Here is a 26,981-nt window from a genome sequence, read left to right on the forward strand (position 1 = left end):
CTAAGGCCTTGCTGTAAAAATAATAAATCAGTATAGAACCTGATTATCTAAGGTGTACATATTTTTAACACTGAGTCATAGATATGGTAAAAAAGGAAATTAGTATGGTATGACTGGATTAACATGTAAGCAGAAATCATCTGACTAATACAAATAAATTGATAACTGCCTTTCTCTAGGTAGCCTTTGAACTGATCAAAAACTGGAACTCACTACATTTTTCTAAACAAGAATATTCAATTATACAGTCAAGTTAGCAATGTTGTTGATATTTATTAATAATAGGTCTACATTGTGAGGTCTTCCTTAATTATTTAAAGAGAAAATTAAACAATCTCTAGTGGTAAAAACTGAATATCCTAGAACACAGGCTGGCAAATAGAAAGTCTTGGGTTTGTTTGTTTGTTTGTTAATTTGATTTTCAATGTCTCCAATGACAATAAAACATCATTCAAGAGAATTTAAAAGTATAATGGCTGGTATTTGTACTGACATGATAGAGGAGCAAGCAGCGGTTTGCACACCACTCACCTTTCCTCGAACCTTGCCAAACTTAGCAACTGTCCATTTTCAGGCCATTCCGCACGACTCCCTCACCCAGAAGTGACCCAACTTTAGTCTCTGCCGGATAGCTGGCAATCATCTTGCCAAACCTATCTCTAATATCAGTAAAAATGTCCCTTAATCTCTAACACCTTCCTAATCCTAGAACCCTATTATTATTTCTACTGCAATAGAGTCATCACCCTCGAGTACAGTGAGTGTTCTGAAAATTCTCCCAAGAGATAGCACACCATTCTTCATGACCTCAGATCTCTGGATCTAGCATACGGTAGTTGATGATACAGGATGACTGCACCAATCATGCTTCCCTTCCAACAGCCTGATTGGAAGAGAGATTCAATTTGTGATGCTCATAACAAACAGTTTAAAGATAAATAAATAAATTGGTCTTCTGAAATTACTTCCCTTATTTATGTAAAGCATAGAGAGAGGGGGAAAAAAAATAAGCCCAGTCACTTCGCGTGAGGGTGATTACCACTGCTATAAATAGCCTTATATATTGGCATAACCAGTAAAACCGTTCTCATCTTAAACTAGCATAGTACTAAGAAAAGTCATTTCATCTAAATAAAGGAACATTTCTGTTTTACCAAAACATTGATGTGCTTCATTTTAAATAGATCTTGGCCTAATTTTTAAATATTGGTGAAAATTTTAACAGTCATTATCTTGGAATTCAGGTCCTAACATACACTGGATTCCATAATATAAGCCACTGGATCATATTAGAAGCAACATTTATTTTTGGTACTTCTGTGTCTGGTGGTCTTCTCTCCTCCAAAACATGTGAACCCCAAAGAGCTTTCTTAATATGTAATTCATTTTGAATGAACTTTCACTTAAATTTCCTCAAACTTATGGTCTAAATATATTGCTTCTAATTCACAACAATTTACTCGCATTTTGGCCAGTTATTTTCTGGTTTCTGCTCCCAGTACCTTAGGCGGTATTTTCTCCAAGATCTCCAATGTCTCCCTTTTATACAAAACCATTAAGTTGTATTCAGTCTTGATTTTCTCAAGTTCTCTAGCGGCATTTCATACTGCTCATTATTCCTTTCTCCTTGAAATCCTCTTCCCTCGATTTCATCAATACTACATTTTCTTGTTGCTTCATCCGTCTTATCAAATGATCCTTTTCTGTTTCCCCAGATGGATCTTCTTTTTCCTGTACCCCCAATCATGGGCCTTCCCCAAATTTCTGTGCTTCACTCGGCTCCTCATATATGCTCTTCTCTTGGATCCTTCTCTCTGATAGTTTCAAAGGCCACTTGAATAGTGGTAACTCCCAAGTTTATTATCTGTACCTTTGACTTCTCAGCTCTGCTCTGCTCACAAACCTCTAACTGTTCAGCAGACCGATGCACAGGCTATCCCACCATGTCATCAAACCCGCCTAGAAGGTCTTCAGTTTTCCCCTTACCATCATCCCCATTTCTCTCAGTAGTCTTTTGTTTGTTGGTTGATTTTTACCGCCCAGGCTAAAAGTTGAGAGTCATCTTTATTCCCTCTTCTTCATCCTCTCTCTATTCACTATCACCAAGTCCCTTTATTTCTTCCTCCAAAATGTCATCTCTTGGATCAATTTTCCATCCCCATCTGAGTCCAGGCCTTTATCACCCCGAGATCACCACCTCAGCTTCTTAGCTTATCTCCCTGATGATGGACTCTGCTCATTTCAATTTATTTTACATAGACGCAATAGGTCAAGTTGCCTAAAACATTAGTTTTCAGGTTCAGAGTGGTTAAATGATTTATTCAGTGTCATCACAGCCATAAATTAAAGAGCCAACAATGACACTTAGCTCTGCCTCCCTCCCAAACCTGAGTGCTTTCTCACTGCCCTACAGTGATTCTTACTCTGACATTTAAAACTGAGACACAGCCTGTCTCACCAGCTCTGTCAATATTGATGTGATTGGCTCTCTGTTCCAATAGGCCTCTAACCCTCCCATGCGGGGTTCTTGCAGTTTCAACCCCACTAAAAGTTCTAGGCTAATTAAAGGATCCCTGAGGAAGCTGCTGAGGAACTCCATGTGAAATCAGCTCTTTGGCTAGTTCTACTGCGTCTTTAGCCAACTCTGGAAACAAGGTCTGGCTCCATCCCCAAATCCCCGTCTTGGTTTAGTGCTCAGTACCCTGGGTCCCCTGAGGACTGGGCCCTCCAGAAATGGAAACCCACAGTCCTTCAGGTCCCTGTCTCCAGTTCCTGTTACTGGATCTCCCTGACATCAGTGCCCAGTTAAGTGGACATTCACCTATATTAGCTGCCCTGCAGTCTGTCTGGCTGACACCTGGTTACATGGGTCTCCTGGAAACTGAGTCTGCTCCTCTGATTTCCGGTTGCTGCAACTTTGCTCCGCTGCCAGTTCAAGTCCTGGAACCTACCTAGAACCCACTTCCTATAGCTCTCCATACCTGTCAGATTTATCCTGTTCCCAAATAAGCCCTGGATAAGTATTTTCTGCCATTCCCCAACAAACCCTATATCCCAGTCAAGTTTTCAAAAAATAAAAAATAAATCTTACTCCTCTCAAAATCTGTTCAAAACTCAAGCTCCTTTCTTCCCTCAAGGTCCAACTGCACAGCAGTCAATCAGTAAGATGTGCTGTCTGCCTACCATGGGTGAGGCTCTGTGCTACACACAGAGCACTGCGTGAGCAGGCAGCTGATTAATACAACGAAAGCAAGTCCCGAAATGAGGACTCATTTTAAATCAAATGAAGATGATTTTTTCAAAATGCATCATTTTACAAAAAGTAAAAATCAAAATCAGCCCTCAATTGGCATAGGTTTATTAAATAATAATTCACAGTTAATAAATTTGCATTTACTCTTTTCAAATCTAGTTTGAAAAAGTACAGCTCTACACAAAACATAATAATTCACACTCTATTATAATTATACTGCCATCTAGTGTCTATCGATGGAAAAAATAGTTTGCATGGTTGAGAAACGATAATAGCAACAAGAACCATTCTAAATTAAGGATTGAGTAATAATATTTCATGTATCTAAATCAGGTAGTACTGTCCAATAAACAAAAAAAAAATGTGTCTACATTCAATTTTAAAGAAGGCCTAGTCTTCCAACTCTGAATTACAAGCACCGTCCTAAAAACATTGAAGGTTATGAACAACAGGAAATGGCGGTACCAGATTCTCAAGCAGCATGTTACTTGAAAGGAATAATACAAATATATTGTTTAAGAAAAGAAGCCTAAAATGTATTTTCTTCCATAGGATATGAGTGCATAATTCACCCTTCATATGAACCACTTGAAAACACAATGAGATAAAATAAATGACAATTAAGAAAAATCGGACTTACCTGAAAGTGCAATATTATTGTCCATATTAATCCCAAAGTCAGTTTGGGATTTCCATCTGTTATGTCATCATTTCTAATATTCACTAATTTCACCTGTTTTATATGTGAAGAAGAGATAAAACAGTTTTTCAATCACGAGTTATCTTTACCTACATAAAAGTGATTCTAAATTATACAATGAAAAAAATCTGAATGACTTAAATACCAGTAACCTGCAAAATATTGTATTACTCCCTATCTTTACTCATTTTAGATTGCAAATTATAAAGTAACCACAAAAGAAAAATGGGTATTATTTTGGTTTTGTATTCTAGATAAAGGAATAAAAGTACTCATTTGTCAAAACAAAAATACAACTTAAATGAGAAGTCCTAGATACTTGACATTTTAAAATTGGAAATTTGTCTTCTGAAAATAAGGTTTATTTTACAATTAAGTAGAAAACAGTTCTGAACCATGAAACAATTTTAACAACTTTCTCACACTTCCATCACAAATTATTTAAAAAGCATTATTTTTCTATTTGTCTATCAAAACTGTTAGCAAAACAAGAAAAATATATGAGTCACTGGACATTTGCAAGGCTGCCAAAAATATATATATATATATATCCACATATATGTGTATGTATGTGTATATATGTACATATATATATACACATATATGTATATGCACACATATATACACATATATATACATATGTATACCTATATACATATATATAAAATGAGACTTAATTATCAACTGTCACATTATGCATTCAGGTAAATAAATGTAATGATGACATCTAATGTTTACTTCCTGTATAGACCAAGAATTAAGTATCATGAATTAAATACAAAAATTAGATACAATGATTCTAACATTTTAATTCCTAGAGAAAACACTGTCAAAAAAACATTTCAGACAGGGAATATAATTAATCCTTCTGGAAACTTCCACTAGAATTAAAAATAATCAGGAAAATACCAATAATATTTAAAATATTTATGAACATAGTATTTTCTAGAATGTAATAACTAAAAGCATTTTAGTATTCACAATAAACTAAATGAAGAAGTAATAAGAGTATTTCCCTCTATCCCTTTCCCTTTTTCCTACTCCATTAAAAGCAAAATTGTTGGCACCTCTGATTTGCCACTGTTTTCAGTAACTTTCAATTCTCCTGAATTTATTTTTCTCCTTTTTCGTACTAATTGAAAAATTAGCAATTATTTGGTTTATACTACACAATACTACCCAAATCAAGAACATATCCCACATGCTATTCATTCTTTTCCATGATTTCTTCTGAAATCTCAAGCCAGTTGGGGACTATTGTCAGAAATGTTGTTTTATTTTTAACCACTATAAATTACCCAGTATTACCTACTTATAAAAAAATAAACTATTGCCTCATCACTACTAAGTATTAAAAATACTTACACTAGGTTTTTTTAAAGTACTATATAAAGTATTTTTTATAAAATAAAGTAATTTTATAAACTAAGTATAAAAATTAAAGTTCCTACTACTAAGAACTATTCATAGACATTCTTAATTCTGTCATTAACTTCCTAGGCAAAAGCATTCCAGTTCTGACAAAAGGAAAATCAGTAGTAGTAGCTCTTACTCGGATGGAAATACAGCCATTTTTAATTCCTCTAAGCTTACGCCTACCATTAACTTTCTTTTCTTTGGAGCAAATGTTTAAAAACATTTTAAAACATTTGTCTCACAAAAATACAAGTATAATGATTATAATTCAGTCAAATTTAACTTCTGCATTCCATGACAAGTTTCTGTGTAGATTTACTCAGTCACATATGTTTATATGAGTACAGTCTTTGAAAAACATCATACCTGGCGTCTTTTCAAATAGTCAAGTGCAATTTGTACATTCTGTAGTCTGTGAAAACGCATCCGACCTTTCTCTCTGGGCTAAGGACAGAAAAATGCAGGGTATAAAAAACACTGTAGTTTCTGATAGCACAGACCCAGCTAATATACTATATAAATATATTTTATGCCCATTTTAATATGTCAAAACAATATTTATTTTTTGGGTAAGTCCATTAAATTTTTTAGAGATAGTCCTCATTTTTTGGTATTATCTGGAACTGAATTTAAACTACTAAGGATTTTTCCAAATATATTTTATTTAAACAAATGATTTATTCCAAATGTTTTGTTTAAACAAAGGAAAAGAGAAAAATACCTAATATAGACTTTTTATATTCACTATACAACAATTCTAGCCTACAATTATTAAGCTATAGATACGCAAAAAGGATTAAATACCATTCTCCATTTTACCTTCTTAATAAAATCTATTATCAAGAGGGTTTTATAATTATATAAGTATGGCATGTAAATGAAAATGAGGTAAAGTAGCATGCAGTTAGTATACAAAACCACCAAGAAGAAGAAAGACCGTGGAGTTTTACTTAGCCATGATAGAGGAAGAGAGAAAAGCAATTAAAGTCATATATTTCCTCTTTATTTTATTTTAGTTTTTTCATAAAATCGGTTGGACTCTATCATAGTTGTATACTTCTTGGGGATGGACATGATTATTTACCGTCTCAGGAAAACTGACAATCATCATTCTTTTCCTTGATACTGTTTCCCCTTTGGAAAAGTTATGTTAGCAGAAGGAAAATATAAGGAAACAGAGCAGGAAAAAATGCTTAACAAAAATACAAAGAATAAAGCTGAAATGTACCACATAAAATCTTCCAAAGGGCAGAAAAAAAGAAAACTGACAGCTTAGCTTCTCAAATATGAATAGGATGCTGAAGCCAAGGCACCATAATACAAGAGACAGCAGACTACAGAATGGAAAAATAGGTTCTGTACTACACGTAGAAATGATATTGATGAATTCATCCAACTAGATCCAAAAAAAAAAAAAGCACAATTTCCTATGAAATCAGGTGGCACGAAGAGATGTAGGTGATAAAAGAAGCACATTTCTCTTGCAAAGGTGGGCTAAGTCAACTAAGTGTCTCGGAGATGAAACAGCTCTGAGAATTCTGTCAGGACTGTAGATTTTAAAAGCTCCCCAAACCTTTCTATATAAAATGAGACACAGCAGATAGGTAAAGAATGTCCATTAAAAACCTATTGCCAATAGATATAATTAAAGCATAAACTTAAATATTGAATAAATTTCCATAAGTTCCTTCAAATAAAGCCATAAATAGGTGCCATGTTTGAAATACAAATTCCTGAAGTAGAATCAATTTGCATAAAAATTAGCAGGCTAGTTGCCAAGATGTTCATAACCATATAAAACGTATATAGAATTCTTTAGCTAAAATGTCATGTTTTCATTGAAGGGCATATGTTTAGTTACCACGCAGTGCACAGTAACCTAGAAATAAATTTAAAGAGAAAATATTTCCTTTGTCCATCTTCTTGGTACACACACATCCACCTCACTGGGGGGTTTGGTCCTTTCTATCGTTTTCTAAAAAGGAGCCCAAACCCGTGGGTTACTTCTCTGTCACGTTAGCGCTCACCGCACTGGAACGGCTAAGTTAGTCGAGTTATGGGGGCCGACACCTACCCCCTTATCCTCATCCTTCACATCCTCATGCTGTTCATATTCGCATGCTTCTGTGGCACTCACCAATCGTAAGGTCTTCAAAATATCTCGCTCCCTTGGCTAATGAATATAACAGACAGAAGATAGGACAGCAAAGACACAAGACAGACCAGAAATGAAAAGGAGAGCATGAACAGAACATAATGGCGGAGAACAGGTAACCAAGAAGGGGAAGTAATGTTCACAAAAAAAGGAAATGACACCGGCGGAGGGGGTTAGACCATTTTTCAGAAAGCGATGTTTATTTCCTTGCTATTTGTGAGTCTTTTAATATGTGGTTATATTATGCATCCAACTTCTGCTAAGCAAAAAGAAAAATCCAAAGGTAAAAAAGAAGCAAGAACAAAAATAGTATTTGAATTATAGAACTGATTATATAAGCAAGGCAATCGAAGTGCTTCATTCTCCCCAGTTCGCATCACTGGAAGTCTGAAAATGCTTTTAAATCTAACCAGAACTTTTTTTTTTTCCAGGCAGAATTTACAGCTCAAAAGATGAATATTGTAAAAGTCTCAACAGTCTATTCTGAAAACATACTAGTCACAGGCAGAGAGGATTACATGTTCTTCAAAATAAAGTAAGAAATTTCAAACTTACCAAGGTGTCCCCCGAAAGAACCTCTAAAAGAGAGATCAAGTTGTGTCCATCCCTTAAGTCTTCATAGAGATCAGTCACATGTTTTCGAACCTAAACAAAGAAAAGCAGTTTAACTTTTGGTCTTAGAACCCAGAATCATCCTTAATACTCAAACAAGAAGGAGACAAAATAGAAAACATTCCTCATATGGTGTTCATTCATATGGCGATATTTTACAATGGCTATTCTCTCACTACTTAAAGCAAAATTTAAAAACTAAACATTAAAAAAGTAAATTTCAGATTAACAACTCATAAAATAACTCATGGAGTTACAATTTTTAAAATACAGGCAATGCCCTGATTTTAATCATGATTCCTGATACAGTGACCAGAGTCACCTTAGCAAGAGGGGTGACTTTTGACCCCCAGCTGGTCTTCCCACTCTCTGGGCCACAAGATCCAGGATGCCAGAAACACACACTCCACACTTCAAAAATCCACAGATATAAGCTGGGTGAAGGGTACATGAGACTCTATGTACTATTTTTGAAAATTCCTGTGAATCTATAATTATTTCAAAATAAAAAGTGTTTTTGAAAAATTCACATGTATGAGGTTAGAACACCTCTGTCCAAACCTTCCTCTCATAACCATGTTATCACTAGCACCAGGTTAACCCACAACTTATAATAGCTTATTCCTCCATTCCACAGGCCTGATTTAAGCTGGGATTTTAGAGCTCAAACGACCAAAGATTTTCCAAAACCTCTGTTCAGTCTGCCTCTGTTCAATCTCCGGTAAATGCTTGGCCTACTGTGCCCACACTATACCCATCCACGTCCTGCCAGAGTCACATTTCACTCCTTTCACTTCCTATGTCCTTCTCACTCCAGGACAGTTAAAGACGAGGTGTGATTCTGAACACTTATTTCATAGGAAGGCAATTTCACGACTCGCTTTGCCAGACTTAACTACACCGCCTACATCAAGGAAACTTTCCAAAATTAGGTGTCATTTTTCTCCGTATATATGCAACAATAAAGAAAAAATAAATTAGGCATGTTTATAAAAGGGAATTAATAATATCATTACTTCAAAACCAACTTAGAAAAAAAGAAAACATGTTATAAGGAAAAAAGAGTTAGGAGACCGGCATTTTAGTCTTACTTCTGCCATAAGTCCCATAAATTAGTACCAGCTGCCTATGTTCTCTAGGCCTCAATTTTCTCATCTGCCAAATAAAAATGTGAAAACGCAAGGTCTTTGTTCAAACTATAGAACACAAATTCTATGATATGAAAACACAAGTAAAGTTATCTTTTTAAAAATCAATATGTGAACAGAAAACACGTCAAGTGGAAAGCTGCTCTTAAGTCTTGTGACCTAATTTCTTAAGAATTTTAGAAGAAAATGCAGAAATAGACTAATTTCTGTAATGCCGGAAAAAATCCTGAGGTACTGCTGTCATACAATACTGCCTATTTTTATTGTGTCAGGTGATTATTCTGACGGTTCACAAAAATACTGTATATGAAAAGGGTACTTAAAGGTAAGATACTATCATCTTTATCGTTCTATGAAAAACAAATGTCACCATGATCAACAACGATAAAAATACACACACGATAAGTTAATACTAGGTACCTGACCCTGTGCTAAGACCTTCAGAACTCTTGGCTCATTCTCCTCACCACAAAAGAATGAGATAAAAGAGAATGTTAATTAAAAATTACAAATCAGCATTATGGGGAAAGAACAGTAGTGAATGAGCAGAGGAAAAAATTGGGGTTCTGGAGAAATATCTGATCAAGTGATCAATTTAGAGGAAAGAAAAGAAGGAATTAAATAGTTAAACTGACATAGAAACACTGTTTATTTTGCCCTAAGTCTGAGTCATAGACATCTGGCCTGGTAACTTTCCTTCACAAATGACCATACTAAGTGCCAATAGTCGTAACCTTCCGTTTTCACTTTTCAATAAAACAGTCTTTCTTCTCATTTTGGATATTTTTTTCCCCTGTAGAACAAAAAACTGTCAGAATAAATTGTGCTAGAAGAAGTGATGAGGAAAGTAAAAGCACTTTGAGATACTCTGGGATTCAATTGCATAACATGAATTACCTAATGAGGATAAAGCATTATTTTCTATATTTCATACAATTTTCTGAGAATTTTGCAGTGCTTTTTAAATTATGTGTACTGCATTGCACCTGCAGTTTACCCCTAGAGGGCAGTAATCTTTTGCTTGAAGAGAGTATCCTAAGAAAGGAAAATTAAGTAAGCAGAAACCAATGGTGGGGGAAGGTTTGGGGTAGGGGAAGAGAAATTCTTAACAAGATGCTGGTGATGATGACTATAGGTAACACATATTTCACATTTATTTTTGAAAGGGAATATAGATTTTGCAATATTGTTAAACCATGTATCTAAATGGCTTAACTGATAAAAAACAATACAACTGTAAAAATAGTATTTTATAAATGTATAATTGTTTGGTTTTAACTGGGCTAAATCAAATTCAACTTTAAAGATAAGATCTTCATAGCCACTTATGTAATGTTTAAAACTCCATTTTCCAAAAGTCTGACTTTGTAGTGATTGATGTTAATCTAGACAAATTCCACAAAAATTTTATTTTCCACACTTAAACACATTGCTACTGTGTAGCTGCAGTTCAATTGGGCCACTAAATATTTATTGAGCACCCACTATATGCCAGGGAACCATTTAACTTCTAAAGGTACAAAGTTAATAACAAGAGAATGCCACCTCTTGAGGCCTGCAGTCTGAGATGGTAGAAATTTCTAGAGGAAATTTCAGTCTAGAGTAAATATACTCTGAGTTAGTTCAGGAAGCTCTGAGGTACTTTAACCAAATCTGGAGTCTAAGTCCTCCCGCTAAGATATGGGAGTGTTCCAGGTGAAGGGAAGAACAAGAACAAAGGAAAAAGGCCAGGATGTATGCAACTGTAAGGTGAGTTCCAAGGAAGGAAAGCAGTCCATGATATCAGTGGAATAGGAGGTGGAAGGTCAGATAGGAAAGACGGGCAGGGAGACATGGCGGCTTTACATGCCTCTTTAAAAAGCTTAGACTTTCCTAAGCAAAGAGAACCAGTGAAGGGCTTTTAAGCAGAATAAGGACACAGCGTCTGTGACCAATACAAAAGCTTCCTTGGAAACTATTATCTTGAGCAAACCCAAATCACAATAAAGCCACCAAGGGCCCAATCTGTATGCAATCATGGAGGAAAGGTCTCACAGGAAAAAGCAAACTAGAGAGAACACACAGTCAGTGAACCTTGGGTAAAATGCACGATCCCAGCACAGCAGCAAAATATCAGGAAGGATTCATGGTCATCTCTTTAAAAAGTCCTACATTTAAAGGATACCATATTCTAGAAAACAACTGGCTATCTTTAGAAAGGAACATAAATAATAAAAGAAGGCTTGTCCCAAATGAGATCACCTCACTGCCTAGTACATATTGGGTGAAGTAGGAGAACAGTCAGCTTCAATGAAAACTACTAATTAAAATGATTTTCAATACAATTTTTATTTTTACTTCAAACAAATACATTTATGAAAAATAAGCTATCAAATTCTCCTGGGAGAATTCCTTAGAAGTCCTACTTCAAAAAAATAATCTATCAATGTATAACCATATCAATTATTGGTAAGTAAATAGATGCTTTTAAAATATACAAAAATGGTTACAAACAATGTATTCTCTTAGATACCTGCCTTATCCAAACAGTTTTGTTTATGATAAACTTAGTACTATTTCTTTAAAAGTTGTGAAAGAATAAAACGACAGCTCAGATTCTACCTAAATTACCATAAATTCTATAGTGGTACAGATAAGTATAATGGGGAAACATCCGCATGCGATATAATAAAAAGGTAGTTATGCCTATTGTTAGGCAATGTTAAGTCATCATTAAGACCATATATAACTGATCTCCTTTACTTTCTTTTAAACTAAAAAGATATTTGTCATACATCTTAAGGTATTAATGAATAAAATAATGAAGAGTTTGAAACAAATCAATGTTGGTCCTAGGCAGTGCAAATAGTCTGTGTACTTCTTCATATGGACCCAATTAGTTCTTTGACAAAGATTTCTCTTTTAAACTTTCAGGTTGACATCTACAATCAATTTTTTAAAAAGGTATTTTCTAGTCTTTTACCACAATATGGAACTATATGCAGTTAAACAAAATAAAAGCATTTACATTACTGATTGACTTTTTTGGGGGGTGGGGAGGTATTTTAGTCCTAGTTTCAATTCAGTATTTTTTATATTCTCTTCTGTCCAGTTTCACCATTGACATAGAAAGGAACCTTTTTAAAAGACTACTTCAATTTTTTAAAATTTTTAAACATGTTCCTCTTTTTTGTAATAATTTGTTTTGGGTTTGGGGTGATTAGCTGTGGTTTGGTTTGGGTTTGAGTCCTCTACCTTTCCTGCCAGCTCCTCCCTTTTGTCAACAGGAAGACAGACAAAAATCTATTTTTGCACGTGTTTTTCCCTCAGTTTATAGATCCGTTATCTCTTGCAGAGCTGTATAGATCTTGGTGCTGAGCAATTATAGATAATGTAACTGAAAGAAAAATTCAGAAATCAATTACTTTTCATATTAATTGTTTTGTACCTGCCCACTGTCTTTTGGAGTTCATTTCTATTAAAGATGTGTTCTGGACAACATCCATACTACAATGTCAACCAAATGACCACTGGTTTATAAAGACCAGCAATATCCATTCCATTGTAGTCTTTAAAAATTAAAGGGTGAGAGAGATTTTAGGTGCGTCTAAAGGATGTTTCCGTCTAGTATTCTGTCACTGAGGACAAAACCCAATGGTAAATGGCAGGAGGATAGAGGTCTCACCTTTTAGAAGTTCTTCAAATATCCTCCTAGTTCATTATTTATATAAATCATTAAACTATCACTTCAAAAGATCATGGTAAGTGCTACTCTATCAAGAGCCATTTTCAATAATAGCATGATGAAAAGAGAAGGAATCAATAACTAGCATTTGTATGCTCACCATTTTCCCGTTCTTCTCACCTTCTCACAATGTGGGCAACAAAGAAAAAGCTGGGGAAAGTGGGGTTACAACCACTTAACACTTAAGAAATAATTAATAAACTAGTCAATTAAGCTCAATTTTGATATAGATATAAATATGTGACTGTAGTATATGTAAATTATAATAAATATAACAAGACAAATACTGAAAACTAAATACTATTATAATAGCTAAGTACTACAAACTTACATACATGAGTTCATTTGTGCAAAGTCCTAAAAAATATTAATACAACTAAACATAAAATAAGTCTGTTTGACATAGGTAAGCTATACCTACAGCATCAAAGTCCCACCTTTTACCATCAACATTTTAAACAAATTCCACTGTATTTTCTAATTTCAGTTTTGACTGAAAAAAGTTTTGAAAAAGAATTGTGTACAATTTTTAATAAAAATCATGTAAAATTATTTTAAAGAATTTTTAATTGGTTTTATTTATAGTCATGATCAAAATTCCCAACTATTTAAAATATATGTGTATTTCCTCAATAAATCCCTACAAGTGACTCTCCCGTAAGGTCATACCAATGTCATAAGTCAGGCTCAGATTAATCATAAACTGGAAATGCATCCAGGTAAATACATTTAGTTCCTATATAAAAATAAAGATAGCTCCTGGGAAAGAACAACGTATCAGTCATTTGCCCCTTAATGCCAGGTCACTTTATCAGAATAATTTCCTCTTAACACCTACCTGTTACCCATTTCGAAGAAACCTTATAATCATGGTTGGCAATAAGATGCAATAACTTGGGTGGGGGGAGATTTGACGAGGCACTGTGGTGCAGGAGCATGGTAGGAATCCAGAGCAAGAGCTTTTAACACTGAGAAGGTAGTGGGAAGACCCTAGGCCGCTAGTGAGTGGGGTGAGAAGAGTCCAGGAAAGGGACACAGAGAAGTGACAAATACAAACTTCAACTACTTTGCAATTCTGATTAAAGTGCTGGCTATGCCAACTGCTTACTGAATACTTCTGAGCTGAATCATCTCCTTTGGGTTGCCAATGCCTGATCTGTTACACAGTGATTCAACAATTAAGTGGATACTTGCCCCAAATGAGAATGACCCTCTCTCCTTCTGGCACCACTTAAAGTACCTTTTACAACATAGGAAAAAATATAGCTATGCTCTCAATGCATACCAAAAAAATCAACCAACTGAGCCCTCAAAAAGTAACCTCATCTACTTCAGGGATAATGTCTAGCACAACTGGAATGGTTATAATATATGAGTCAGGCTCTAGGCTGCGGAGGAAGCAAGGTCCTCATAGAGAGGGGAGATTGCTGGGCAAGTAATAAAATCCACCTGTGGATAAGGTGCCAGGAGAGGTGGAGCTGGCCAATGTGGATATTTACACCATCTAGTCACAGTTCACACTATCTATTCACACTTCTAGTCACATCATCATGGGCACTTCCTGGTGTCCCTTTCAGAGCGTTATTTGCCAGGGAAAGACACTACCACGGGCGGGATGACACAAGTGGTTGTTTCATCTCTTTTTAAGTCTTAAGGATTGGGGGGAAATCTACGGACTCTCTTAATAGCATATTTTATCGGTTTAAGGCCTTCACAATACTCTAATACTTTATATGCAAACTAATTCACTCTTCTTTAAACATAAGCCCACTTCTTCAAATCCTTACAAATAAATAACTGAGAACTATTGGTTGCATCTTTTGCATTAAACTTTTGCAATAACCCAGGATTATGATCAAGACAAGTGTCACAGGGAGATGAACACTGAAGCTCTTTTAAAAGACACCCCGAGATGATGAGATTTGACTGCCTCTGCTATCATGGAAATGCTTAACACCTCTTCCCTGTTATTTATTTTTTTAACATTTTTTGTTGCCTTAAATTCAGATGAAACTCCAAGTCCCCAGTACCAGGATTTATATTTTCCAAAATAACCACTGTAAAATATATCTGAGAAACTGACAGGTTTGGATGAAATTACAAATACAGGTTTATTCCATTAATGACTTAATGAAAAAAATTTGACACGTTAAAATTAATCTCTGCAATAGAATTATGCCTTCTGTCGGGAGATGAAAACTTTCAAAGATGCTATCAACTTCTCAATAACATTACAATTTTGCCAAATTTCCAGATTCCAGTCTGCTCAACAGAGATCTATAGACACAAATGCTCAACAGCTAGTCCTCCCAGTTGCACGTGACAAGTCACAGAGGAGAGGCCACATTTACGTCTCATTCCAACACCTAAAATCTAAGCAGAAGTTTTATTTTGTCTCCAGCCCCTGTTCTGAGCACCCTCTCTTTTAAATTGACATTTCACCAAAAATAGGCTTGGGCCAGGTTAACACCTAGAAAATAAGTGAGTATACTGCAAGACACGTGGATCCCAGCATCCTAACAGTAGAATTTCACTGCCAATCCCAAAAGCTAAGAGAATCTAGAAAATAAGTGAGTATACTGCAAGACACGTGGATCCCAGCATCCTAACAGTAGAATTTCACTGCCAATCCCAAAAGCTAAGAGAATTTCAAAAGAATGTCGGCTGAATAGATGAGGTCACATTCTGAAACTACAACTCTCATAAACTCGGCTTGCACTCGTGGTATTCCTTTAACCCAAAATGCTGTTCTGTTTCAACTCTTCTTCTGGCTACTGAAATCTTACTTTTCCTTTAAGGTCAAGCTCGAATGTCACCCAGGCTGTGAAGAATTCTCTATTCTGCAATTCTGCACACCCATATTCCTTGGTTTATACCGGGACACCAATCATTTTCGTTATAGAACAGTCTTACGGATGAGGGAAAGCAGAGTTTGCCACCCCCAAATATGCCTTTTTTAGATATTATTTTAAGCTGGTTATTTTTAAAAAATGAGAGAGTCAGGAAAAACCTTTCCTTAGCCACCTGAAAGAATTTTGACAGAGGACTTACTCCGGGAAGGGAGCTATCATCATAGATAACTACAGTTAAAATGCACTAAATGTAAGAGACAGAGAAGAACATAGCAAAGCCCATTTGTTCAAAGTCCTCTCTGTACCTCACTGTTTGTTGCCCCATACCCCAGCAAACATTTATTTACCAAAGATGGGCTTTTCAAGTCTCAACCTACAACCCTCTCCACCCATTCGCCTTAGCTCCATGGCATATAAGCCTTAAATGCCCACCTGTCCTTCATTCTCACATTCTTACGGAACCCCTGTATGTAAATACATAACAAATTTGGTCATTTTCTCCTGTTAATCTGTCTTTATGTTAATTTTGTCATTACTCTAGCCAACAGAACTTAAAAAGGTGGGAGGAAAATTATTTCCCCCCACCCCAAGATACGTTCATGATATCCATAATAAGCCCCTTAAAAGGGCAGAGCCCTGTCTTAGGTTCTCATTGTAAATGCCTTACGCTTTGCAAAGTGCCTTTTAGACAGTAGATATTCAAAGAAGGTTTCTTCAATAAATAAAAGATTAGTCAGCTGCACTTTGCCTGTGACCTTAGCCATGCCCTCAGCAGTGGGCCCTTGAGTGCCTGCCAAGTTATGGGGAAAAAGAGAAACTCAGGAAATAGATTCATGAATTCCAAGGAGCCACTTCAAGTAAGGAGTTTGTCTTTGCCCCCCTGGGCCCACTATGACATCTATGAGAGATAGTACCTGGATTCATGTCCTATCACACAGGTGTAGCTAAATAAATACCACTGAACTGCTAACACAGAGAGGTGATATGTCCATTTCTGCATGCCAAACCTTCTAAATATTTCCCGTTATCCATCTATACTAGTCTAATAAATGACTGACAGGAACGTGTTCAGATAAATCCAATTTCAAGACTTAATAAACCTAAAAACAAAATATTTTCAATAAAAATAAGCATACAGATTAATGAAACAGAATACAGAATAAGAGATAGATCCACACATTTATGGACTAGTTTTTGACAAAAGAACAAAGGCAATTCGGTAGAGAAAGGCGAGCCCCTTCAACAAATGGTGCTGGGAAACTGAATATCTACATACAAAAGGGCTCATGTGCATTTCCTCCAAATGGATCAGAGACCTACTGTAAGAGCTAAAACTATACAATTGTTAGATGAAAACATAGGAGTAAATCTTTGTCACATTGGGTTAGGCGAATATATCTTATATATGACACCAAAAGCATAAGTGATAAAAGAAAACTCAATAATAAGATGGCATATAACCCAATTAAAAAATAGGTGAAGATATAAATAGACATATCATCAAAGACGACACACAAATGACCAATAAGCACCTAAAAAGAGGCTCAAAATCGTTTATCATTTGAGAAATACAAAGCAAAATCACGATGAGGAAGCATTTCACACACACTAGGATAGCTAAACTCAAAAAGATAGACAATTTAACAAGTACTAGCAAGAATTTAAAGAAAGTGGAACCCTCACATGGTGCTAGTGGAAATATAATACAGTGCAAACACTTTGGAAAACAGTTTGGCAGTTTCTTAAAATGTTAAACTGTATTTACCACATGAACCTGCAATTCTACTCCTAGATAAATAACCAAAAGAAATGAAAGCATATGTTCATACAAAGACTTGTATGTTTATTTTTATAGCAGCATTGTTCATAATAGCAAAAAAAAAGTGGAAACAACCCAAATGCCAATCAACTACTAAGTGGACGAACAAAATGTGTTCTAGCTATAGAATGAAATACTACTTGGCAATAAAAAGGAATGAAGATACGTGCCACAACATGGATGAACCCCAAAAACATTATGCTAAGTGGAAGAAGTCAGACACAAAATAATAACATTATATAATTCCATTTACATGAAACATCCAGAAAAGGCAAATCTATTGAGATAGAAAGTTTATCAGTGGTTGGCTAGACTGGAGGGAGTAGGGGAAATGGCAAAAACAGGTACAAGGTTTCTATTGGGGGTGATAGAAATATTGTAAAATTAGACTGTGGTTGACAGCTGCACAATTCTGTAAATTTACTAAAAATTGTTCAATTATACACTTAAAACAAGTGAATTTTACCATGTTCAAAACATATCTCAATAAAGCTGTTCTTAAAAATATTTCAATCACACTCACTTGGAGATAGAATGGCAGCAATGTTTGCATACGGGAAATGTTTATACTCATCACAATTCAACAAGAATTAATAAAAATGCCCAGAATATAGGATATTAGACTGTCCTAATGTAGGTCAGTAGACACATTTAATACATTTAGAAGGATGTGTGATTTGTATCTATTAAAAAATAATTCCAAAGATAATAAATTGATAATTAAACAAACGGACTGATCATACTACTAATAAAGCTTGAAAAGCTGGCAATGCCAACCACTATAAAAACTTCAAGCTAGACCAAAATGGAGGTATATTAAAAGGGTGAAAAGCAGGGGTGGCCGGTTAGCTCAGTAGGTTACAGTGTGGTGCTGATAACATCAAGGTTGCTAGTTCTGTCCCCGCATGGGCCACTGTGAGCTGCGTCCCCAGTAAAAAAAAAAAAAAAAGAAAAAAGAAAAAAGAAAGAAAAAGTGAAAAGCAAATGGAATAGTCATATTTAAAGGATTACCAAGTTATCTAGCTAGGCAACAGATCTAATGTGAGTGATTAAAAAAATATTTCCTCAGCTTTACATCAAAATTACTTACTGAATTCTTACTTGAAGTGGTATTTGCAATGGGTATATCTTTCAGGACCACATCTTGACTCAAAGGATTATCACAGAAATAAAATTTTGCCTAAGTAGTAAAACAATGTACTGAACTGGCCTTTTCAAATATTTTATTAAATAAACAAAAGAGGGAAGCTCATTTAGAAAAGCAGCTATGATATAAAATTATATTCATAGAACTATAGCTGATTTTACATATAGGAAAAGAAAGCCAGCTTCATGAATGAATTCAGGGAAACACAAAAGGTTATTCCTCAGCAATAAAGTGAATACATGCAAAACTTTAACCCTATATACATGTAAAACCTTCCCCTCAGACAAAGGTAGGCAAATTTTTACTGTAAAGAGCCAAAGAGTAAAGATTTTTGGCTTTAAGGGTCCAATGGTGTGACAATTGATAAGTGAATGAGAGTGGGTGGGTTTGATACAATTTTATTTATGAACACTGAATTTTGAATTTCATATAATTTTCAGGTGTCCCAAAATATTCTTCTTCTTTGGTCTTCAATTCTTTAAAAATGTAAAACCAAATCTTGGCTCATGGATTATAAGTACCAAAAGACGTGCTGTGACAAGATTTGGCCCTCAGGCCATAGACAGTTTGCTGGACCCCCCTCCCCACCCCAAAACCCAGGAGTTCTTGGTTGAAACGCAAATACCTCAGTAGCAGCACTTTAGTCATAGGTATAAGTTCTTCTCTCCTGGAAAGGAGATGAATTATCCAATTGCTTTCCCTTGATATAGCAAATTGAGAGTGGAAAAGACTGTTTTTACAAAATAACATTACCTTATTTACTGATAATAAAAGTAATACATGGTCCCTGTAAAAAAACTGGAAAATAGCTCAAATTAAAGGACTTATCCTACAACGCAGGAAAAAGAAAACCATTGTAAAGGTAAGGAAATTGGTAAATAGCTCAACACATACAAAGGTAGGGAGGTAAACGGTAGGTAGATATTATAAACAGAATTGTGATCACAGTATTGATAACTATTGCCATGTTCTTGTTGTATAGCTCTGATTACCTGGTAGACTGTCGTTCAACTCATTTTCTGCCTTCAATAGTTTTAAAACTTCAAATGTAAAAAAAAATAAAAGAAAACATGCTAGAAAAAGAAATGCATGATATTAAGATACTACCACATGAAAATGAAATAAAGGAAATGGAAGTATGTGAATGACAAGAAAAGTTTTAAAGAAGTGACAAAATAGTTTCTTCAGATATTTAAGAGCTGCTATATATGTCATATCAAGATGAGTGGGTGGGAGTTAGAGTGAACAAATTCTACATCATGAAAAAAATAGGCTCAGTTACAACTCAAATAGACCAAAACGCATTAAGTTGTCCATAAATTAGAAAAGCAATGACCCACAAGAAAGGCTGCGAGAAAAAGAGTCCTTCAATGACAACCAAATTAACTAGATCCTGTCTAAATCTGTAACTGGAATTAACACAAAATTAATTAAATTTGCTTAAAAACAGTCACTTTAAAAACTCTCCTGCAGGATTTCCCAAAAGGGATGTTAATAGACATTCTTTGATAAAAGGAATGCATGACCAAGTGAATTTGTGGAACACTGGATTAAACAGGGTTCTTTACCAAGTTCTCAGACTTTGATATGCTAATGTGAACCTTAAATCTCTTGAACCAGGAATGCTGCTTTCCAAAGTTCTTTGGCAATTGAAACCTTTTTTTTTTTTTCAGGGCATCTCACAACACTGGGGTTCCTGAGAACCTGATTTGAAAAATGCTGCTCCTCCACAGAAAAATGTTTTTATTTGATCTTATCAACTATGGAAAATTAATTTCAGAATTCAGCAACAAAGTATTAATCAAAAATTAAATTTACCAGACAAAAGTTTGGAATTTAACAACCCAAAAGAAACAGTAAAATGGCTCTATTATGTACGATGTTCAGTAAAATCAAAGTGTCTGCAAATATGGTTTCTTGAGGTTTTTAAGTTTATGTAAAATAAAAGTTAGATATCTAAAACATTTGGGAACAGTAACAAATTGAGAGATAAAAGAAGGGTCACATTAAATCTCATTAACTCAGACAGTAAATCCATAGGAAAAATTTCTATTTTTACAATTTGTCAGGATACTTACACGGTATCTTTCTGATATAACTGTACATAAATCTAAGAAATAGAATTTTTATATTAGTTCTCAAAAAATTCAGTAAGTAGTAGTTTTTTGGAAATCTTAAAGTATCTGGGTTTGGGGGCATTTTGTTTTTTGAAAAAATATTGGAAGGATGCTCTTGTAGCAAACATACATGTCCGATTTTCTGCTCAAGCCCGAGGCTGAAATGCTTCGTCATGGTTGTGGCTATACTGGGCTATTGCTCTGTGAATTATCTTATCTAGGCTAAATTCAACCAGTGATGTGACAGGTCACAAATAATCCAAACAGCCGGCTGCCAATGCTCACAGCAGCTTCTCACCTCAAACAGTCATACCCATGGGAGGAAAAATTAAGGTGCTAGTGTAGGTCTGGGCCCAGGCTGTGAAAACTACGTTCCTTAGTGAGGGTTCACCATTTCACTAACATCCATCACTGTCATATTATTATAAAACCACTACAGCTGTGCGCTCCGAGCACCCTCCTCCTTGTCATTACATAGGCAATATTATGACCGAAACCCAAAATGCAAACATCAGGATCATAGCTGTCACTGTTATGGAAGATAGGAGGACAAAACCTGAAGCTTTTTGATGATCTTAAAGGTGTACAGATATAAGGAGGGCATTATTCATACCACGGTTTTAAAGATGAGAAAACAAAGGCTTAGAAAGGTTCACAGTCATATCTCTAGTAAATATCCTGGAAAAATGTGTCCCAGCAACTCAGTCTGTGCTCTTCAACACCACACTATACCACCTTCCTTGGGTTCCAAAGTACAGTGAGGGGAGATGCTCCAAAACGTAGGAACATCTTGGAAAATCTAGCCATCCGGACAGACTCCAGACATGACTAGCTTCCTGCCATGCTGGCCTTCCTATACACAGCTGACTCTTCCTGAATCTGTCTGAAATTCCACCAGAGATTGATTTTCCAGCAGAATGGTTAGAGTGCTTTATCATTTACGGACTGCAGTGAATTAGGTTCCCATCAGGCTTTACTTCTGACTCTACTAGAGACCAGCTGCCCTGGGAGCCCAAAATGGAACACGAACACTCTGGAAAAGAGAGTCTTAGGAGGATACACACATAGCCTGGGCCCCTGGGGAAGAAAAAGAGGGTGAGTCTAAGGAACGGACAGAGAAATGGAGTGAGGTTTGAAACTTAAAACCTACTTGGGGATGGGGAAAGGGAGCCACTCTTTCTCCTCTAGGAGAAACTTAACATCTGTAAAACAGGATATGCATCAAATAAGATATAGTGGGCTAGCCTGAGAACAAGACCAGCATTATAACATATTGCAACCATTTCTGGAAAAGCAGGCTTCTAAAAATGACTTACAAAAGTCCCCATTCATATGTTAAGGACTCCGTACATATGTAGTAGCAAAGACTGACCTTATGATAAATGCCATGGAGTCCTTATTTGAAAAATGGTAGTATGTTTCCATGAGAGCTTAAAAAAACAAGAGTACTTGAACAATTTCGATAAATTCTTTAAGCAAACATCAGTATCAGAACATGTTAGCAATGTTAATCAGACAATGCCATCAGGCATTATTTCAGCGTTTTTAGACGTAGGCAATAGTTTCCCAGTTTCAACAGCTTCCCTTTGAAGTCACCCCTCTTTGTCTTTTTCACAACACAAAATTTCTTCTCTATTATATTAAGATCAAATGGCACTATATTATATGAGCATCAGTGTCCAAACTCCTAGGTCAGTACAGCTGGATCCAATGCTACCTTTGACACCTTGATCACATGTTCTCCCTGCAAAGCAGGGCTCTCTCATCCCTCAAATCACTGGCTTCCTCATCCTTTGCTACTTGTCTTCCTCTGTCAGCCCCCCTTTAAAACTAGTTTCTGAATTCTACCTCAGATTTGCAAGTCAGCATACTCTGACTTGGGCCTGGAAACAGGGCTTTCTATTTGCTTCTATGGAAAAAAAAGTATCTTACAAAGTATCTTCAAAGAAACCTAACGACATCCTCATGACATGCTTCAGGACACGCTACCCCAAAATATGGCACCTTGGCATATTAAATATTTTAAGCTGAAGGAATTTGGGAAATAGCAGGTGTTGGAAGGACTCTCTGACCCCCTACCTCCATCTCCCCTGAAGCACGTCAGACATAGGAACCTCTTGTGAGAGGTATCCTTCCTGAACCTGGTGAAAAGGAGCGTCCTTATCTCTAAAGGCGGAAAGACACTGAAGAGAGTCTGAACAAATAGGCCTTGCCGAGTTTCCCCCCATTCACTCTACTCTTCACCAAATCAAGTGTAAAAGCACTCAGGTTTAACATTTCTTCTGGTCTTCATTTTCTTATGAAGGCTCCCATATCACACAAAAAAATTATTAAATATATTTGTATGTTTTTCTGTTATCTCTCTTTTGTTATAGAACCTTGAAGGGTAGAAGTATTTTTTTTCATTCCCTACCTGCAATAAGACTGCAGAGAATCTGCTGATTTTATATATTATTGGAGAATTTCCAAGTGAGAAGACTCTAACTGTAGCCAATATTCTTCTAAATTCTGAACTGATGAAAATAGTGGATAAGTATAGCAAAGCAAATTAGTAACCTTAGATAAATAAATTAATCTCGTCTATGAATGTGAGTAAACTTTCTACGACCTAACCGCAAATGGAGAAACTGAATTATGTAATGGAAAGAACATGGAAAGGAGTCAGGTGACTGGCTCCTAAGTCCGGCCCTGCCAATTATGACCTATTTGACTTGGGGCCTCAGTCTCTATACCTATGAAATAGATCTTTCCAGCTTTAAAAGAAGGAAGTTGTCAGAAATTTATTTTTCCTCCAGACAAACTTTTATCTCACTCCTATCAAAGCAACACTTTCAGTTCCCCCATCATAGTGGTTATAGTTCTACCTCATAAACTAGGGACGGGGGAGTTTTATTTGGTTTCACATTCATTCATTAAGCAACAAATTCCTTAGCATGATCTGAGGTAAACAGCATTGCATCTGCTCGGTGCTGGGGATGCAACTCTTTAATAAGACAGACACATGCCCATGCAGCTTGGAGTCTGATATGAAATAACAAACCAGTCTTCTGCTTTAATCTCCCTAATTACAGAAAGCAGACACTTCTGATGGAAAGGCTCTACAACATAATGTAGAATGTTAGCACCACCAATCAAAGAGCAATTTTTTTCTCCTTTGAAAATACCTTAGTCAGTACGTTTCTTCCGCTAACGCAATGACCTTCAGGAATGCTGCTTGGCTTCTTCATATACTTTTACCTTTATCTCTAAGTTCTTATAAAGTACATTGATTAGAAGAGAATGTAAATTCTCCGCATAAAGAGGCCAAGCCATAACAGCAAAGACTTAAAATATGTAGAACAATACTGAGAGAAATCAGACCTCAGTAAAGTGACAATGCATCCTGGCACATTGCTTTTTTCCCCCTAATTCTCTGTCTTCGTTTCCTTTTGATCACTCCTTAACTCTGGGTCTTTCTGTTGTGGCATGAGGTGATGGTATTACAGTTTTCCTATAGAGTCAGAAGGATCAAGGACTAAATGTCAGCCCTGCCATGTTCTAAGTATTTCATGCTGGGCAGATTAACTCATCCTACCTGAGCCTCCATTTCCTCACTGGTAAAAGGAGGATTAACTCACATATGTTATGCACCTAGTTCAGGATCTAGCACATAGTAAGCATTCGGTAAATGGTAGCGATGGTGAAGAAAACAAGAATAGTAATAATGAATAAGGAGATCAAAAAGAAGAAAAGTTATAACTGACCACAAGATGAAACTACAGTTATTTGATGAAATTACTGAGTAAAATTGTGGTGTTCTTAGTTTAGAAAGGTAGATAACTATTTTATCCACAAACACTGAAATCAGTTGTAATTGTTGAAAAAACAATTAAAACCAATTTTAGTGTTTATGGATAAAAACAAGAAAAAGTTTGTCTTCTCGTAAAATAACTTTAATTTCAAAATAAATTTTGCTATTAATTCATCTCCCATTCTTTATAAACTCCTCCTCTGTATTCTTCAAATATTCATATCATAAAAGTTTATAAAAAGGCTATAAAACTGTTATTGGTTAAAGAGACATGACAACTAAATGCAATACCTGACCCCAAACTGGATCCTTCCCCGGGGGGTAGGGAGGGTATAATATAAGAGATCAATCAACAAAGCTGGAATATGGACAACAAAGTACAATACAATGTTAATTTATGAAGTTAATAATTGTACGGTTATGAAAGAGAACATCCTTTGTCTTAGGAAATACATATTAAGCATCTAGGGATACAGAGACATGATGTATATAATTTACTCTCCAATGCTTCAGATAAAAAAAGTATACATAATATATAGACATATCTATGTATCTGTACACATACACACACACACACACACACACACACCCAGCATTTGACCTCAAAATTAAATGAGGTAAATGTTAACAGACGTTAATCTGGTGTTAATCAGAGTGTCTCTTGTACTATTTTTATTTTAAAACTTTTTAAGGTTTAAAATTATTTCCAAAAAATCGCATCTATCCCTATTAATAAATCACATATCTAGCCGAGTCACCTGGTTATATAATCTCGGTCTTGGAAAATATCTCAGACACCACTTAGTTCCCCTCCTACCAACGCACTAATCATTTCTATTCCAGCTCTGATAGACTCTAAATAAAGAACCAAAACACTGCATTATACTTTCAGAAGAGGTACTTTTCATTAGCCCTTTATAAAGTCAATGCTTCAAAAATTCTCCTACTTCATCTATGCCCCCGGATGTAAAACACTCGAAAAAAATGCTATGGTCAAGCAAACAGAGCAATTTTTTCTATTCCTTAAAAGTTATCACTGTGTTTTCAGCTTGGGGAAGTTACATTTCCTTCCAGCCACCAAATCAGAAAATAAAGAATAGCATGATTGATTCAGTGGAGCCACAAAGTCACTGACTTCATAATGTGGGCAAAGGACATCTATGCCATGAGTAAATTAAGCTTCCCAAAGACGTGATGGAACAGAGATAAAATTGCTAAGTCAGTTGGGTGCCTCCCATGTGGTAACCAAGCAGGTTACTAACAAACAGGTGTGGTTCAAAATTGGAATCCAGGGCCTCTTCCTCTCCAAATGCATTTATGTATCAAGATTTTAAAATTTAGGCAAATTATCCTATTACAATGTTAAGGAATAAATTTACAGTATAGCTAACCAGTGCGAAAGAATATACGTTCATTATAAAATGCCAGTTAGATGGATCCAATGCAAGGAAAGCACGTTATATGGACTTCTTCCGACTCCAATCTCCTAAAAATCAATTATTACCTTAAATTATTCCTTTTGAATACAGCCTCTAGGCCACGGCTCAAGTTCTCATTCTGGGTCCAAGTAAACAATTAAAAAGGAATCTTCTAATCTGCTTCAAAACACAGTTTTCTGCTTTCTTATTTCCCCTCAGAACAACGCAAAAGCTAAGTGACATCTCTTATACTACTGTCTTATCAATTTCTAGACAGCAAGACAGAACTGCATGTAACCAGTAATCACAAAAACTAAATAGTGATATAAGACCCTCTAGTTTATAAAGTGCATTATATAGAATGGGCATAAATAAATATTGTAAATAATAAAAAGTATGTATCAATTTTATATTTTAGAACAATTATCTGGGTAAAATTTAGTTAACCGAAGTCACAGGAATTTTCAAAAACAACCAGTTCAGGTTTTGGTACAATAATGAAAATTATGTTAAAGAATAATACATGTTACTGACACCAATGGTTTACCTAGCAACCATAATTTGCAAGGTAAACAATTGGTCTACTCAGTGTGGTAAGAGACTTGTAGAGGCAGCAGACTTGAGCATGTTAACTGAACTTATTCTTAAAAGTACTCTGAAGAATGATGAATCAAAAAGAAAACATCTTGCCAGAACAATCAGTTTAAGGACAGGCTTAGTCAAACAACTCAAATACCAGAACACCAAAATTTAAATACATTTGGAAAAAAGCCAGAGACATCTGCTCACCAACAAAAATAAGTTTTAATTGAGCAATCTTTTCACTTTAA

The 26,981-nt window shown here is 35.6% G+C and overlaps 1 protein-coding gene across 18 annotated transcripts in view; it reads right to left on the reverse strand.

The window, feature by feature from the left end:
* Positions 1–26,981, reverse strand: part of DST (dystonin) — a 429,322-nt gene that overhangs the window by 203,522 nt on the left and 198,819 nt on the right. For 12 of the 18 annotated variants that reach the window (XM_033103131.1, XM_033103125.1, XM_033103126.1 and 9 more), the window contains 3 exons: positions 8,080–8,169; positions 5,736–5,813; positions 3,894–3,986 (listed from right to left, as the gene is read on the reverse strand). In XM_033103131.1, coding sequence (XP_032959022.1) covers positions 3,894–3,986; positions 5,736–5,813; positions 8,080–8,169 — 261 coding nt within the window. Of the gene's footprint in view, positions 1–3,893; positions 3,987–5,735; positions 5,814–7,443; positions 7,543–8,079; positions 8,170–26,981 lie in introns of all 18 variants that reach the window. The other 6 variants (XM_033103108.1, XM_033103110.1, XM_033103113.1 and 3 more) reach the window with 1 other exon arrangement.

This window comes from Rhinolophus ferrumequinum, chromosome 3 (genome assembly GCF_004115265.2).
Source record: "Rhinolophus ferrumequinum isolate MPI-CBG mRhiFer1 chromosome 3, mRhiFer1_v1.p, whole genome shotgun sequence".
NCBI classification, from domain to species: Eukaryota; Metazoa; Chordata; class Mammalia; order Chiroptera; family Rhinolophidae; genus Rhinolophus; species Rhinolophus ferrumequinum.